This window comes from Xyrauchen texanus, chromosome 25, assembly GCF_025860055.1.
Source record: "Xyrauchen texanus isolate HMW12.3.18 chromosome 25, RBS_HiC_50CHRs, whole genome shotgun sequence".
NCBI classification, from domain to species: Eukaryota; Metazoa; Chordata; class Actinopteri; order Cypriniformes; family Catostomidae; genus Xyrauchen; species Xyrauchen texanus.
The window spans coordinates 32,530,788-32,547,717 of record NC_068300.1 but is presented as its reverse complement, the minus strand read 5'-3'; the positions used below and the strand labels follow the sequence as shown (position 1 = coordinate 32,547,717).

General features: G+C 37.0%; 1 protein-coding gene across 1 annotated transcript in view; it reads right to left on the bottom strand.

Moving 5' to 3' along the window:
• Positions 1–2,646: 2,646 nt before the first annotated feature.
• The window catches only part of LOC127618830 (voltage-dependent L-type calcium channel subunit beta-3-like), a 44,528-nt gene continuing 30,244 nt past the window's right edge, over positions 2,647–16,930 (bottom strand). The window contains exons 9-14 of the mRNA XM_052091472.1: positions 16,840–16,898; positions 16,659–16,759; positions 16,407–16,558; positions 14,732–14,827; positions 12,865–13,035; positions 2,647–3,175 (exon numbers count right to left, since the gene is read on the bottom strand). Coding sequence (XP_051947432.1) covers positions 2,807–3,175; positions 12,865–13,035; positions 14,732–14,827; positions 16,407–16,558; positions 16,659–16,759; positions 16,840–16,898 — 948 coding nt within the window. The 3' untranslated portion in view covers positions 2,647–2,806. The remainder of the gene's footprint in view (positions 3,176–12,864; positions 13,036–14,731; positions 14,828–16,406; positions 16,559–16,658; positions 16,760–16,839; positions 16,899–16,930) is intronic.

Sequence of the window (16,930 nt, the reverse complement as noted above, 5' to 3'; positions counted from 1 at the left end):
GTCATGGTAACGACTAAACGGAGAAACATTGTCTTGGATTTGGTCAGAACGCAACCTTGTTGACATATGCTAATGTAATCACCAAGCAGGTAATTAAACTAGCCAGTGTTGAATGTGTTGCCAAAGCAAGGTGTGACGCTATGTGTTTTTATGTAGCCCACGATAGACACCCCTTTAGACATCCTCAGAGAGAGAGGAGTGGTGGGAAAGGGAGGAAGAAGGAAGATTTCTTTAAGACACATTCTTCTCGACAAAGACGAGGTACTTTTGAGGCAAATTGGTTCACACGGCGGTCATCTTGGTAATGCCCCCCGTCAGCTAATTTCTAGACACGCAAGTACAGCTCCTATCTACTTGAATAGAGAAAGACCAAAGTCGCCAAAACTGTTTCCCAAACGTACAAATCAGCAAAAAAAATCAAAACAACAACATTGGTATCAAGTAGCTCAAATCAGGCGGAACAAACCTGTATATTTTAGCTTGGTCAGGTAATGTGCATGCGCGTTCCAGAGCAAAATGACTGTGCGATGCCTTAGCCAATGAGGCGATTATACAGCTGGCATTGGTAAGCATTGCAATTTCTCCTATTCATTTTTCTACATGTGGTAAGTCTCCACCTCCTAAATCTGTCTCTGGCACAGGTCAACCAACAGATTACTTGGAAGTGTGTAAAACGGATGAACCTTGACCAACTTTCCAAGCATATCCATAAACAGATCTACCTGAATCATTCGGTCAAGTCCTAAATTCAAGAATCTCTAACAACTGGACCATCCCATTTCCCAAAATGGACACCAAACACCTGGTGTGCTACAAGCATTAAAAAGCCTACACTGTATATATGGACACTTATATGTTATAAAATATCTTTAGTTTTCTCTTATTTGAATATCTCAGCAATAGAAACAGATAATCCCGCTGAAAAAGGGCGTAAAGGTTGTAGCTTTTGGAACATGGCAGCTGGTTTGGAGGGTTACTTCTAAAATGTGTTCCACCACAGTTTACAGAATACATGATGAAAATGTAATTTTTAACATATATCATTAGATTACTCAAGGTCAGTAATGAAATCTAAATACTTAGGATTACCTTTTCAGCACTGATTTTTTTTTTTCACTCATTTTGACAATAAACAAGTGAAAAAAATGGCAGTAGAGTAATAATAATTACACTAAACTTTATAATACATTCTCTACAAAAAGCCTAAATATCTTATGCAGTGTTGCTCCTAAAACAAGATAAAATACATTTATCGTGTTTCAAGGATTTTTTTATATTTTACAGGAAAAAAATACAAAAATAAATAAATGAATAAATGTGATCAAACATGGATTTTCTTGATAGAAAAAATATAATCGTGCCTCTTCAGTAATCCAAATAATTTTTGAATGTAACTGTATACTGATAACCAACTATTTAAATTGAAACGGTAATGGAATACAGTTACTCATTTTTCATATTTTAAATACGTATTCCCATTATATGTATTCCGTTACTCCCCAACACTGCTGATTTCTAGCACGTCATTAGCAGATCCAAGCTGGTTTAGATGGTTAACCATCTTGAACCAGGAAAAAAAAACAGCTACCAGGTTCCAAAAAACAGCTTGACCACCGTAAGCTAGGACCTGCAAGGAGGTCAAGGTCATCTCAGTGAGGTCGCCACCAGCTTGCATAATCATGGACCAAATATCAGCGGTCATCATGTTCCAAAACACAGCTACCACCCATAAGGTGGTTTTAGCAAGATGTTTCAGAAAGAAACACTGTCCTATTCAATCTTCCTCTCTATGGTCTGTTTTTCCATCACTTGCTATTAGCATTACAAAAGTACATGCTAAGATGTGAAAGGATGATCAACAGCTTCTTTTCTTTTTAAAACTGGAATGTATCTTAAGTGCAAATCCAGACTACAGACCGAATAAGCAGTTGCACTCCACAAAAGCAGAGCATAAACCTGTGTGCCCTGAATTCCCTTTCTAAATATGTGGTGCTTCTGCAAGTGGAAATGTGTGCTACATCTGGATGTGACAAAAAAGTGACTGCTCATGTCAGTTGCCTGAATTATTACAGTTGTCCAGAGGACATCCAATGAGCAAATCATTATGATACAAATACACAAGAACTGCTGTCAGGCTTGAGCCAAAAAAATTATATATTCACATTTGAAAGCACGCTAGCAAAAAATAAGTCTTTAAGTCTTTAAGATGCAACAAAATGCTACAATATCTTTCATTATGACTACCATTTCATGCTGTAAAAGTGCTTTTCCTTATCCCATAATACCTTCTGTGCTCATTAGGTTCAAGGAGAGGGTAAAATCAAGCTTCTCCCTGCTGAAAAAAAGCTTAAACTATTCTAAGCTGGTTTGCTAGTCTTAGCTGGTTTACGCAGGTCTCCAAGTCTGACAAGCTCAGAAGTGCCCAAAACCCTCCTAAAACCAGCAAACAGACCAGCTAAAATCAGAAAACCACTTTAAGCTGTTTTTTTCCCCCAGCAGGGCGTGATACGCAAAATAATATTTGACTCCGGTAAGGGTTTTTCTCCAGAGGAAGCTCAAATGTTGTTTCGATATAAACCTACATTTGGGCTTTAAGGAGAAAAGCTACCCTGCTTTTTAAAGGCAAATGTAGTACAATCTCTCAACAATAATAACCACATAAGCTTATAAAACAAAATAATCTATTCTTCAACCATGGTTAGTTTCATCCACACACTGTGTGGTTCCTAGTTCCTCACCAATCCCATCACCCAATTATTCCAATTCACGACCCAACCCTCTTCTCCTAACTCGTACAGGAGGGTGCTCAGTAGTTGTCTCTCGGCCAGGCGCGTGTACGCTGTTGATTGTTGCGCTGGTTGTGTCCATCTTGTGATTCTCGCTGTTGAAGGAGTCGGTCCTCTGACTCGTGCCCATTAGCGCTGTGGATGCTTGCGGGGTGGTTACGGTTGGGCGGGTACATGTCCCGGTACGTATGGGAGTGGCTGTGGGGTTCGTATTCATCCTCCTCTTCCTCCTCTTCTTCCTCGTCCTCGGGGGGTTGTAGGGAGCTAGAGCCCCCTCGGCAGAGAGAGCGGGAGTCACTGGCCTCGTCGGAGGGCATGAGGCTGTCCTGCTCACCCTGCTCCTCCTCCTCAACCACCCCTCCACCCCCGGCAGGCAACAGCTGCTGGTTCTGAGATAGAAAGAGAGAGATAACAACTCTAAACCATATTGAGGTCACACGTTTCCTCTGTTTGTTTGTTTTCACTCCAAAGAAAAATGAGTCATTTAGAAGACAGCAAGACCCATATACACACAGTAAACACACATATATAAAACACATAATGGGAGCGGAGAATAGGAGTTTTTAGAGACAGTTATGCCTCAACGAGGACATTAGGAAATTTAAAGTGCCTGGTTTCTATGGTTTGTACACAAATCCGATTGGTGATTTATATCAAACTTGTTATGCATTACACTTTGTTACACATTTTCCTCTGGAGCAAAAAGATTCTGTAAGTTTTAGAAACAAAGAGGTTGCATTTAAAGGGAAGTTAAGAGGGGTTGTCACATTCACAAAGCATCAGTCTGTGTGGTCAGATACCACCCCTTTTCCAGAGCCAAGGCTTTACAAATGACAGATTACTTGAAAATGCAGGAAAACAGGCAGTGGTATCTGCTTTGTGAAATTACCATATGGAAGTCATGAGGTTGTACAGTGCTAACATCAGCAAGGTGCATAATAAGAGGATTTTGAGATGACAGAATGTGCAGCTTGTTTTGGAAAAAGAAAAAAATGCAAACTAAAAAGGTGTACAGGGTCAGAAAAAGGTGTAGTGTAATGGGATAGAAATGATAGAATTTGAAAAGGCCTTTTCAAATGGAAAGTTTACACTGCCATATGAGAGTTCAAATCATTTGACTGAAATGGACAGATAAAGCAATTACATATTAAGTTCAGTTCTAACCTCTGTGATTTAAACAGTATTTCCAACATGTTTTTAAACTATATATTTTGATGAATTTTTATCATGAATTTAATTAATCTCAAAAGAGGTGCATTGCATAGGGCTCAACAAGAAGAATGTCTGTTTGTTTGAACGGTCAATCCCTGCAAACTTTAACGTTTGGTTTCTCTGAGGCATTAAACACTGTTGTTTAAAGGGGTCATGACATGGGGAATCAAATTTTCCTTGATCTTTTGACATATAAGAGACATATAACTTCCTCCTTAATAGAAAAAGAGCATTTATTTAAACCAAGCTGAAAAAACGTCTCATTTGGAATTCATGGAACTTGTGACGTCACAATGACCAAATACATCTGCATATGCAACGCCTATGCTCAGTCAATCACACAGTTGAAGAGAAGAGAGATAGGGCTTGTCATGGGAGAATCATCCAAACTGGACTTACACAGGAAACTTTTATGTGCCTATCTGGGTTTAAATGTTTTTCTATATAAACATTCATAGACAGACGTCTTTGACCGCATGATACATATCTCGATCTGCTTTTAAAAGATGCCGTGTCAAGTTACAACTCTGAAGAGGAGAAGCTCTCTGTCATTTAGCTGCCTCGTGTTCTTTCGCCGATCTGCGTTATTTTTAGTTGTTGGAGTATGAAAACATGATGGACTGATACTGGAAACTGGATGTGGATGTGTCTTTAACGTATTTTAGAGTCGATTATATGTTCGGCTCATATCATACTAGTCATAATACAATTCAAGCTTTGCAAAGGAACTGTTATTGAAGGATGGGGCAGTTAAATCACTTGGACGTGATCGCAGAAACCATGAGTAAACAGTTTCTTTTAATTCATAATGTTTTTAACATTTACTAACATTATCAGTGGACCTCATGGAATAAAATAAAACTATAAAAAAGAGCATTTCATGACCCCTTTAAACTTGTCACCAAGGTAACATTATCTATCTGGCTGACATAGATAAGGTTTTGCCAAAATTGCGAGAATTACTTGTGACAGATTTTGAAGCATTAGTAAGAAAGTTTTAAAATTATAAACCAATCAATAAAGGTTTGCATCACATGTCATTCTGTTTTGCATCACATGTCATAAATGTTCTCTATAAATAAAACTTAACTTGACTGTCCAGCAAAAGTGTGTTTATGAATGCTTGTCATTACATTAAGAGTAACATTATATAATTATATACCAATTTTATAATTTCCACCAATTTTGGAAGGTTGTTTTTTCTTTTCTGAAATGTAATGTATAATATACATTGTAAACCATTGTATACATATATTTTCTGGCACATTAAAATTAATTGATAAAATAATATGTATCAGAGTTGTGGTGAGGCAAATGAAAATGTAGGCAGGGCAAATAAAAATCTGAACTACAGGCCTGAACGGGCCAGCAGAAAAAAATCCTAATTGTTGAGCCCTGATTTAAGCATACCTTTACATCTTTACAAACTTGACCTACACCTTTATAAACATGACCTATACCTTTGAAAACAAGATGTACACCTGTAAATACATGACCTACACTTGTAAATATATGACCTACACCTTTAGAAACACGACCAAAATATTTACATGTCCTAAACCTTTACAAACATGACCTAAGCCTTTATAAACATGACCTACACCTTTATAAACATGACCTACACCTCTACAAACAGGACCTATGCCTTTATAAACATGATCTACACCTTTACAAACAGGACCTACGCCTTTACAAATATGGCCTACACTTTCAGAAACACAAACTACATGTTTACATGGTCTACACCTTTACAATCATGACCTATACCTTTATAAGCATGACTTATACCTTTATAAACACGAACTAAACCATTAGAAACACAACTTATACCTTTATAAACATGACCTATACCTTTGAAAACAAGATCTACAACTGTAAATACACAACCTACACCTTTACAAACATGACCTACACTTTCAGAAACACAACCTACACGTTTACATGGCCTACACCTTTATAAGCATGACTTATACCTTTATAAACATGAACTATGGCTTTAAAAACATGACATAAACCTTTATAAACATGACCTACACCTTTACAAACATGATCTATACCTTTATAAGCATGACCTATACCTTTATAAACATGAACTAAACCTTTAGAAACATGACCTATACCTTTAAACCGAACTAAACCTTTAGAAACATGACATATACCTTTAAAACATGACCTATACCTTTACAAACATGACCTATACCTTTACAAACATGACCTATACCTTTACAAACATGACCTATACCTTTAAACCGAACTAAACCTTTAGAAACATGACATATACCTTTAAAACATGACCTATACCTTTACAAACCTGACCTATACCTTTACAAACATGACCTATACCTTTACAAACATGACCTATACCTTTAAAACATGACCTATACCTTTAAAACATGACCTATACCTTTATAAGCATGACATATACCTTTACAAACATGACCTATACCTTTACAAACATGACCTATACCTTTAAAACATGACCTATACCTTTACAAACATGACCTATACCTTTACAAACATGACCTATACCTTTACAAACATGACCTATACCTTTAAAACATGACCTATACCTTTACAAACATGACCTATACCTTTATAAGCATGACCTATACCTTTATAAACATGAACTAAACCTTTATAAACACAACCTATACCTTTAAAACATGACCTATACCTTTAAAACATGACCTAAACCTTTAGAAACACAAACTATACCTTTAGAAACATGACCTATACCTTTACAAACATGACCAATACCTTTAAAACATGACCTATACCTTTACAAACACGAACTAAACCTTTAGAAACACAAACTATACCTTTAGAAACATGACCTATACCTTTACAAACACTAACTAAACCTTTATAAACACGACCTACACCTTTACAAACATGATCTATACCTTTAGAAACATGACCTACAGCTATACAAACATGACCTACACCTTTACAATCATTAAGCCAGCAGCCATATCACCCTACAGCTCTCACCTGATTGCCCACTAAAGCTAAGCAGGGGGGAGCCAGGCCAATACCTGGATTGGAGACCTCCTGGGGAAAACTAAGTTTGCTGCAGGAAGAAGTATTAGGGAGGCCAGCAGGGGGTGCTCACCCAGTAGTCTGCGTGGGCCCTAATGCCACAGTATAGTGGAAGGGACACAATACTGTAAAAAAGTACTGTCTTTTCAATGACAAGTTAAACTGAGGTCCTGAGTCTCTGTGGTCATTAAAAATACCAGGGCATTCTTGTAAAGATATAACCCCGATATAATTATAAAAATGACCTACACCTTTATAAACACTATCTACACCTTAACAGGCATGATGTACACTTTTACAATCATATTAACTTTGTAAACATCATCTACACCTTTACAAACACGCCATACACCTTTATAAACATGACCTACACCTTAAGAAACACGCCCTGCACTTATACAAACTTGATCTACACCTTTATAAACATGACCTACACTTTTGCAAATATGAACTACACTTTTATAAACATGACCTGCACCTTTACAAACATGACCAACACCTTTACATACATGACCTACACCTTTACAAACATGACCTAAACCTTTATAAACATGACCTACACCTTAACAAACATGACCTAAACCTTTATAAACATAACCTACACCTTTATAAACATTATCTACACCTTAACAGGCATGATGTACACTTTTACAATCATATTATCTTTGTAAACATCATCTACACTATTACAAACACGCCCTACACCTTTACAAACACGCCATACACCTTTATAAACATGACCTACACCTTAAGAAACACGCCCTGCACTTATACAAACTTGATCTACACCTTTATAAACATGACCTACACTTTTGCAAATATGAACTACACTTTTATAAACATGACCTGCACCTTTACAAACATGACCAACACCTTTACATACATGACCTACACCTTTACAAACATGACCTAAACCTTTATAAACATGACCTACACCTTAACAAACATGACCTAAACCTTTATAAACATAACCTACACCTTTATAAACATTATCTACACCTTAACAGGCATGATGTACACTTTTACAATCATATTATCTTTGTAAACATCATCTACACTATTACAAACACGCCCTACACCTTTACAAACACGCCATACACCTTTATAAACATGACCTACACCTTAAGAAACACGCCCTGCACTTATACAAACATGATCTACACCTTTATAAACATGACCTGCACCTTTACAAACATGACCAACACCTTTACATACATGACCTACACCTTTACAAACATGACCTAAACCTTTATAAACATGACCTAAACCTTAACAAACATGACCTAAACCTTTATAAACACGACCTACACCTTTACAAACATGACCTAAACCTTTATAAACATGACCTACACCTTAACAAACATGACCTAAACCTTTATAAACATAACCTACACCTTTATAAACATTATCTACACCTTAACAGGCATGATGTACACTTTTACAATCATATTATCTTTGTAAACATCATCTACACTATTACAAACACGCCCTACACCTTTACAAACACGCCATACACCTTTATAAACATGACCTACACCTTAAGAAACACGCCCTGCACTTATACAAACATGATCTACACCTTTATAAACATGACCTACACCTTAACAAACATGACCTAAACCTTTATAAACATGACCTACACCTTAACAAACATGACCTAAACCTTTATAAACATAACCTAAACCTTTATAAACATGACCTACACCTTTACAAACATGACCTAAACCTTTACAAACATGATCTACACCTTTACAAACATGACCTAAACCTTTATAAACATGACCTACACCTTTACAAACATGACCTACACCTTTACAAACATGACCTAAACCTTTACAAACATGATCTACACCTTTACAAACATGACCTAAATCTTTATAAACATGACCTACACCTTTACAAACATGACCTAAACCTTTATAAACATGACCTACACCTTAACAAACATGACCTAAACCTTTATAAACATGACCTACACCTTTACAAACATGACCTAAACCTTTACAAACATGATCTACACCTTTACAAACATGACCTAAACCTTTATAAACATGATCTACACCTTTACAAACATGACCTACACCTTTACAAACATGACATACACCTTAAGAAACACGCCCTGCACTTTTACAAACATGATCTACACCTTTATAAACATAACCTACACTTTTGCAAATATGAACTACACTTTTATAAACATGACCTACACCTTTACAAACATGACCAACACCTTTACATACATGACCTACACCTTAACAAACATGACCTAAACCTTTATAAACATGACCTACACCTTACCAAACATGACCTAAACCTTTACAAACATGATCTACACCTTTACAAACATGACCTAAACCTTCATAAACATGACGTAAACCTTTATAAACATGACCTACACCTTTACAAACATGATCTAAACCTTCATAAACATGGCCTACACCTTTACAAACATGACCTACACTTTAACAAACATGACCTACACCCGTACAAACAATATCTACACCTTAACAGACACGATGCACACTTTTGCAATCATATTACCTTTGTAAGTATCATCTACACTTGTATAAACATGACCTACCCCTTTACAAACATGACCTATACTTTTATACATGACCTACACTTTCACAAACATGACCAACACCTTTACAAACATGACCAACACATTACAAACATGATCTAAACAGCTTTACAAGCATGACCTACACCTTTACAAGCATGATCTACAGAAGTGCAACAAAATAATTTGAGAAACATTCCCTCCATCTTTAAAAACACTACACCTCTAAACCACCAGAGACTGAAATGCTGTCTACACTTTTATGAGCAATTACACCTAACAGTGTGCGCCCCTTTTAGAAACACTGACCTCACATTAATGCCAAAAGAATGGTCAGTAAAATAGCGATTGATAGCTTATACTCATTCAGTCATATTCAAAGGATATTTTAATGTGATTTTTAGAGAAAGTTAAGGTTTGTTACCTGCTTGAACATTTTGAGTCATTTAAAGCCTTTAATAATTTTTATGAAGTAAAAAATAAGGTTTTACATAACAAAATTTTGACAAATGAGTTAATACATCAAAATAAAAATAACAAGTGAGCTACATGTCTCCAAAATTACACAAAAATCAGGACAAAATGTTTGTTTAAACACAACAGAGTATAAAAATCATATATTTGCATATATGATTTTTTCCCAGTGCTTTGTCACATGGCCATTTCCATTTGGAGGGGTTAAAGAAACTGGAGGATGTAAAGACGAATCGGGGTGTGTTTTTTTATTACAGTCTGTGTGGGAAAAGTCACATTGACCATCCCACCTACTCACCGTAGGTTTGTAAGCGTTCATTCAATTAATTCCTGTGTTTCAGAGAACTGCAAAGATGTCAGGCATGAATGAGACACAGAACAGACAGATTCAGACTTACAAAATGTCATTATTAAATGCTTCTTTGGACCCAAGACAACAGACAACAGAGAAAATGGAGTGCAGGAATGAATAGAACTGACAAATGCTTACTTTATAACTTTTCTGTTGTCAAAAAAGAGAAATACTTGCTCTGTCATACCCAAATATACATGACTTGCCATTTGTGGCCTTATTGTTAATTGTGAACATAAACTGATTAAAGCAGAAAGGAATTGTCACTGGAGATTTGGCTTTGAGTTCTGAATAAATGCATGGGTGTAACGCTTGAGCAGCAAGGCAGATGAGGAGATGCGGATCTAAATGCAGTTTCACTTTATTAAATAAACAAGCAAGAAAAACACAAAGGAACAACCCTCAATGGGGAAAATAGAACTGAAAACTGAAAACTGAAAACTAAACACGAAGGAACAAGACAGAGAACTCGGGCAGGGAACACAAACCAGGCTAACAACAAACAACGAACGACAAGGAGTGAACAAAAAACAGGGCTTAAATACACAGTGAGTGATGACTGAATAAGACACAGGTGAGAACAATGAACAAAATGGCAGTGATGATGGCAGGTGGATGCTGGGAAGTGTAGTTCTTAAACAATGACAAGTGAACAAGAAAGCTAACAAAGAGACTAAGGAGCTACACAAGGGACAAAAGTGAAAACTAAGGAATACAAAGGTGACAAAAATGGCAGTTAAAGGGCAACAGAGAAACAAGACAAGGTGTATGTAACAATGGCCAAGCTAATTCACGAATACATGGACTGTGTACATGGATCATTATATGTAGACAGTAAATCTCTGTGAAATACAATTTGCTGGTTTACAAGGTTCATGTTTAAATAAAAACATGTTTTACATGCTATATTTTGTCTGGGTCTGAATCCTAAGGTAGCTGCCTTGTTGCCTCGGTGACCTATTAGTCAATGTCTTAAAAGACACCGTTTGCATACATAGGTACCTTCCCTAGAAACAAAATAAAATTGGACACGCCTTCATCCCTTCCTACCTCTGTAAACAGCCTCCAAAGGCATCATTCTCCTGGTTTCAGATGAGGCATTACATACCCGTATGTTACATGTGTACTAAAACCCTTTTCTGTGAAACATTGGCTGCATCCTAATTCGCATACTTATACTATGCACTAAAAGTATGTACTCGGTTGGGTGATGCGAAAGTACATATTTTTCAGTGTTTAGTAAGACAGTGAGTGTGTAAGTGAGCTAGTGTGCTAGTATTGGGAAATACTACCATTAAATGGAGTTCTTACACAAAGGATTGGGAGGAATATATAAGACAATGCTTACTTTAGTGGCAGTCTTTGAGGCATCCCTCCACCTCCTCTCCAATCAAACTTAATCTGAGTTCCTGTCCTACAGCTTCCTCCATATATTAAAAAGTCCCTTAGGGGGTTAAATCAGAACTCGAGTCGAGCCTCGTCATTGAGCCTCTCCGTTGCAGCAAGCCAAATACGTTTACCCTTTATCACTCAAAGATTATATGGGCAGGCAAACTCCTGTAATTGTCATTTTCTCTAAATACCACAGACTCGCTTGCCGCATACAGTTTGCATTTGCATATGAGTGTTAGCATCTAGCTAAAATGTATAGCCAGGGCTGCCGATAAGGGGGTGCAACTGGACCTTTTGTCCCGAGGGGGGCCTGGAGTAGAAAGAGGGTCCACAGAAAGGCTATTCCATATTGTATAACGAATCTAACTGCATTCAGAGGGAGATGCAGATACAAACATGGATATAGCGCGTAACCACGAAATCCGTCTGGGTAGCGCACGTTTATGTGATAACTGAAAAACAAGACTTAATAAGTAAATGTGTTCTATTTACAGGATGCTTAGATATTTTTACAGAAAAACAGGACAAAAATACTTCGATTACAATGATTTCTTTTGCAGTGTATTTTCAACGTACTTTGATTTGGGACATGCCAATTAATATCATGAATACTATTTAGGATGAATACTATGCAAATTTGGATGCAGCATTTTTGTGCAATTTTGACCTTTTGGGAATGACAGATGTATCATTAAAATGAGATCACTTGACATTAAATTTGACTTTGAAATATCTTGAAGCAGACATGGACTAGAACATTTTAGCACAGAAATCAGGTGCATATTTTTTAAAGTTTGTGGTTCATCTGCCATCTATCAAGTTGACAACAAACTATCTAAAGCACAGCAGGACACTCCATTCTGGACGATTATGTGTATTTTTAGCACAGTCCTGGTACAAAAACACAGTTCTTGACTACCTGGCTGATCAATAAGTTCCCATACTAGGTCTGGTGGCCTCTGGTCTATCTAGGTCAATGCATATATAACTGCAAGACTCAAGGGGTGTTCACACTGCCAGCGGTCACCCATCCACACAGACCACCTCACCTGTAGGCTGGAGATTGCTGAGGCAGGGGTCATCAGATTTTGCTCCATTAAAGGGTTGAGAGGGGCAGTGCCTGGCAGATGAGTGGCTCGCCAGTAAACCTCCAGATATTCGGCGAGGTGCTCACAGGCGTCCTCCAATTGGTTCTCATCCAAAATGATGTCAAACATCTCCTGATGGGAAGACAGGGTGGAGGAGAAGATGACATGCGGGGGATGGAATTAGAAGATATTATTTCAAATATCTTGTGATGGTGGTCAGGTGGTGGGATATGGCATTGAGCGACAGGTAGGATAATGGCTCTATGGAACAACATGAAACATGGCTTTCGTCAGAATGTGGTTTGGAAAAGCAAGTGACTACATCACTATAACTATAGCAAGACCAGTATCAACAGATTTGGTTAAGAATTAAGCTAAAGGGCTTCCTTAAATAGTTGAAGTTCTATCAATCAAGTGGGAAGCATTTCTTTCTTCCTTTCTTTCTTCCTGATACAGCCACTGATGTAGGAAACACATCTATTCACTTTGTTTGGGTTTTGAGACTGGTGGGTAATAGGGTGTTTTTATACACTGTGCTTTAAAGTCAATGTGAAACGACTATTGTATTGCAAACTTTGCAATTCATTTTACTTCTGTAATCTGATGAATTCCCAAGTGAAAGTGGATATTCAAAACGTTTATATAATGTGCGTGATGAATCGTGCACAATAAGACCAGGAATGAGCATTAAGAAAGAAAAGAGGATCTATGTTGATGTTGACTTTAAAGAACAAATTGTGCCTTTTAATTGTGCTATAAAAAGTGCTGTGAAAGAACCAGGTCCCTGCCCAAGGTGTAATGGCTCCTAAACCTCTCCAAAAGTTGTAATAGATTGATGTGCTTTTTTTTAGTTTTCAGGATATACCTTTTTTAAGAGCCTTATTCCGGACAGTGAATTACAGTAAAAAGCCTAAAAGTAGGGATGGGCATTTAGAGTAATTTAGAACAAAAAAAAAAAAAAATCGAGTAATCACTTATTTGAAATTTGCACAAGACTTCTGAAACTTTCCAAGACTTCTGAAACAATAGAAACATTTTAAATAATGGGAGAACTAATGTCAAAATGTAGGTGAGAAGCAGTTTTAATGTTGCCCACGGCAAGCAAAGGAACAAGGGAAAATCAAATTGCAATATTCAAGTAGTGTTTATACTAGTTGAATATTTAAAGCTGAACGAGTACTTGTTAATTGATTACTCATGCACATATTTACCTAAAAGCAGAATGGATATCAAATAAGGTGGTATACATTTATCTTTTTAAATGTATACTAACAACATTACCATACTGCACACTTGTGGTGTATTTGAAAGACTAAAAAATGTGTCTGAACACAACTGTAATTGTGTAAGGGGATTGTTTGTGTGTGTGTGTTGGCAGGATTGGGTGGTTTACAAGGACATTTTTTAGGTTACAAACTGGTAATTACAAGGGTATTATGCTATAAATGTGGTTTATGAGGACATGTCTAGTGTCTCCATAATTAAAATCACTTAAAAAAAACATACTAAACAATGTTTTTTTTTCAATATAAAAATGCATTTTAAAAAGTTTTTTTTTGATGGATACGTTTAGGTTTAGGGGATAGAATCTTTTTTTTATTTTTTTTTATAATTATGTTTATTGAATTTTCTTAACATACAAATATAACAAGACATCAACCCCCCCAACCCCCATAAGAAAAAAAAACCTAAACCAGATTTTTATATTAGTTTGTACAGTATAAAAATCATTATGTCTATGGAGAGTCATAAGAATAGCCGCACCAACACACCTGTGTGTGTGTGTGTGTGTGTGTGTGTGTGTGTGTGTTAAACTTGATGAACTCACAGGAGGACACTGAGACAGTTTATCTGCTGCCATCATCTGGACATTCAGATGTTTGCTCTGTGATTTACCCCTCGACTTTATCAACCGCTGCAGGACCTGCCGAGAAAAAAAAAACAATAAGAAACTGGGTTATCTTGGACTACACAAATTATTGACAAACATCTTATGGAGTTTTCTGTTTCTTGCCACAGTCGCCTTGAGCCTCCTCACTGGGGGTCTAAATACAAATATTATTTAGTTATTTAATTATTGATTAAGGCACAATTTGCAATCATGTTTTAAAATTTTTTTTTTATCAAATCACAAAATTATGACTTTAAGACATTACAAATTGTACAGATAATTTTTCTGTTAAAGCTTAATTTTCTGTAAAGCTGTGTGTTGTGAAAAGCACTATACAAATAAAAATGACTTGACATGACAAGATATCCTAAATGTTCTGAAGGAATTTTGGACCATTCCCAACTACTTCTGAGCTTCAGCTGACGAGCAGCCACCCTGACATTATTCTGTAGGAAATCTTGATAAACTTGGGAATCGATTTTCCCCCTCAATGATGACAAGCGGTCCAGGCCCAGAAGCAGCAAAGCAGCCCCTAATTACGATGCTCCCTCCACTGTGCTACACTGTTGGAATTATGTTTTCATGTTGTTATGCGGTGCCCTTTTTTACCCCATATGTAGTGCTGTGTGTTCTTCCCAAACAATTCAACCTTAGTTTCATCAGTCCACAAAACATTTTCCCAGTAGCGTTCTGGAATGTCAATGTGGTCTTTGGCAAACTTCAGGAATGCCGCTATGTTTTTATTGGAAAGCAGCGGCTTCCTTCATGATGTCCTGCCATGGACATCATGCCTGTTTAATGTTTTCCATATAGTAGACTCCATGAACAGAGATGTTAACCAGTTCCAATGATTCCTTCAAGTATTTAGCTGTCACTCTTGGGTTCTTTATACATCATTGAGCTTTCTGTGGTGTGCCCATTGTGTGTTGTGTCATCTTGGCTGGATGGCCACTTCTACGGAGAGTAGCCACAGTAATAAATCATCTGCATTTATAGACAATTTGTCTAACTGTGGACAGATGAATATATAAGCTCTTTAAAATAACTTTGTAACCCTTTCCAGATTTATGCAAGGCAACAATTCTTGATCATAGGTCTTCTGAAATCTCTGTTTTGCAAGGCATGGTCCATGTCAGCAGATGCTTCTAGTGCTTTTTATAAGTCAAAGTAGCTCAAACCCACACCTCCAATCTCATTTCATTAATTGCATGTCAGGTTTGCCATCTCCTGATTCTAATTAGCTTTTTTTTACATTATTAGCCTAGGGGTTCACATACTTTTTCCAAAATACACTGTGAATGTTTGAATGATGTATTCAGTATGTACAACAACAATACAATTATTTGTGTGTTATTAGTTAAAACAGATTGTATTTTTTCATTATTGTAACTTGAAGATCTTTGATGAAGATCAAACCAGATTTTAAGACAAATTTATACATAAATGCAGGTAAAGCCAAAGGGTTCACATACTTTTTCTTTCCACTGTAGTTAAGAAGGCTTGGTAGGGACACAAACATACCAGCATCTCAAAACACAAAATACGCTTGTGACATTCACTGAGGGTGGTTTAACAGGGATAAACAGAGCACACATGCGTTTATGGGGCATACCTTTGGCGATGAGACCTTGACGTACACTATGATGGGAGCTAGTGATGTTTTAGCGAGCTGTGCAGGATGATTAATGGTATCTGCATCCAAAACCACCAGCTGAAGGGTTTTAGCCAGTTCAAAAATCCTCTCAATCTCACTCTGGACCTCCGCTGACAGCACAAACAGATAAACAATACATGAGGCTAGAGAAAACAGAGGAAGAACATGGGCCAGACTTCAAAGTATGTCTTTAGTGTGTGATGCTCTCACCCAGACTGGTTCGAGTGTTGGATCTTTCCATGATGGGCCTCTTGTTGAGAACGGATCTTTTGGCCAGAGAAAGATCAGCGGTAACCCGGGTTATAGAAATCCTGTCAAAATAACAACAATATCCATGTTTTTAACATCAAGATGTGAAACATGACGAGGTTATATGTCTTTTCAAACTCACCTTCCATCAAAGCGATGTTTGACAAAGTCAAACAGGGCTTTCTGCATCATGTCTGTCACCTGTCAACAGACATACACATGTGAAGACACAT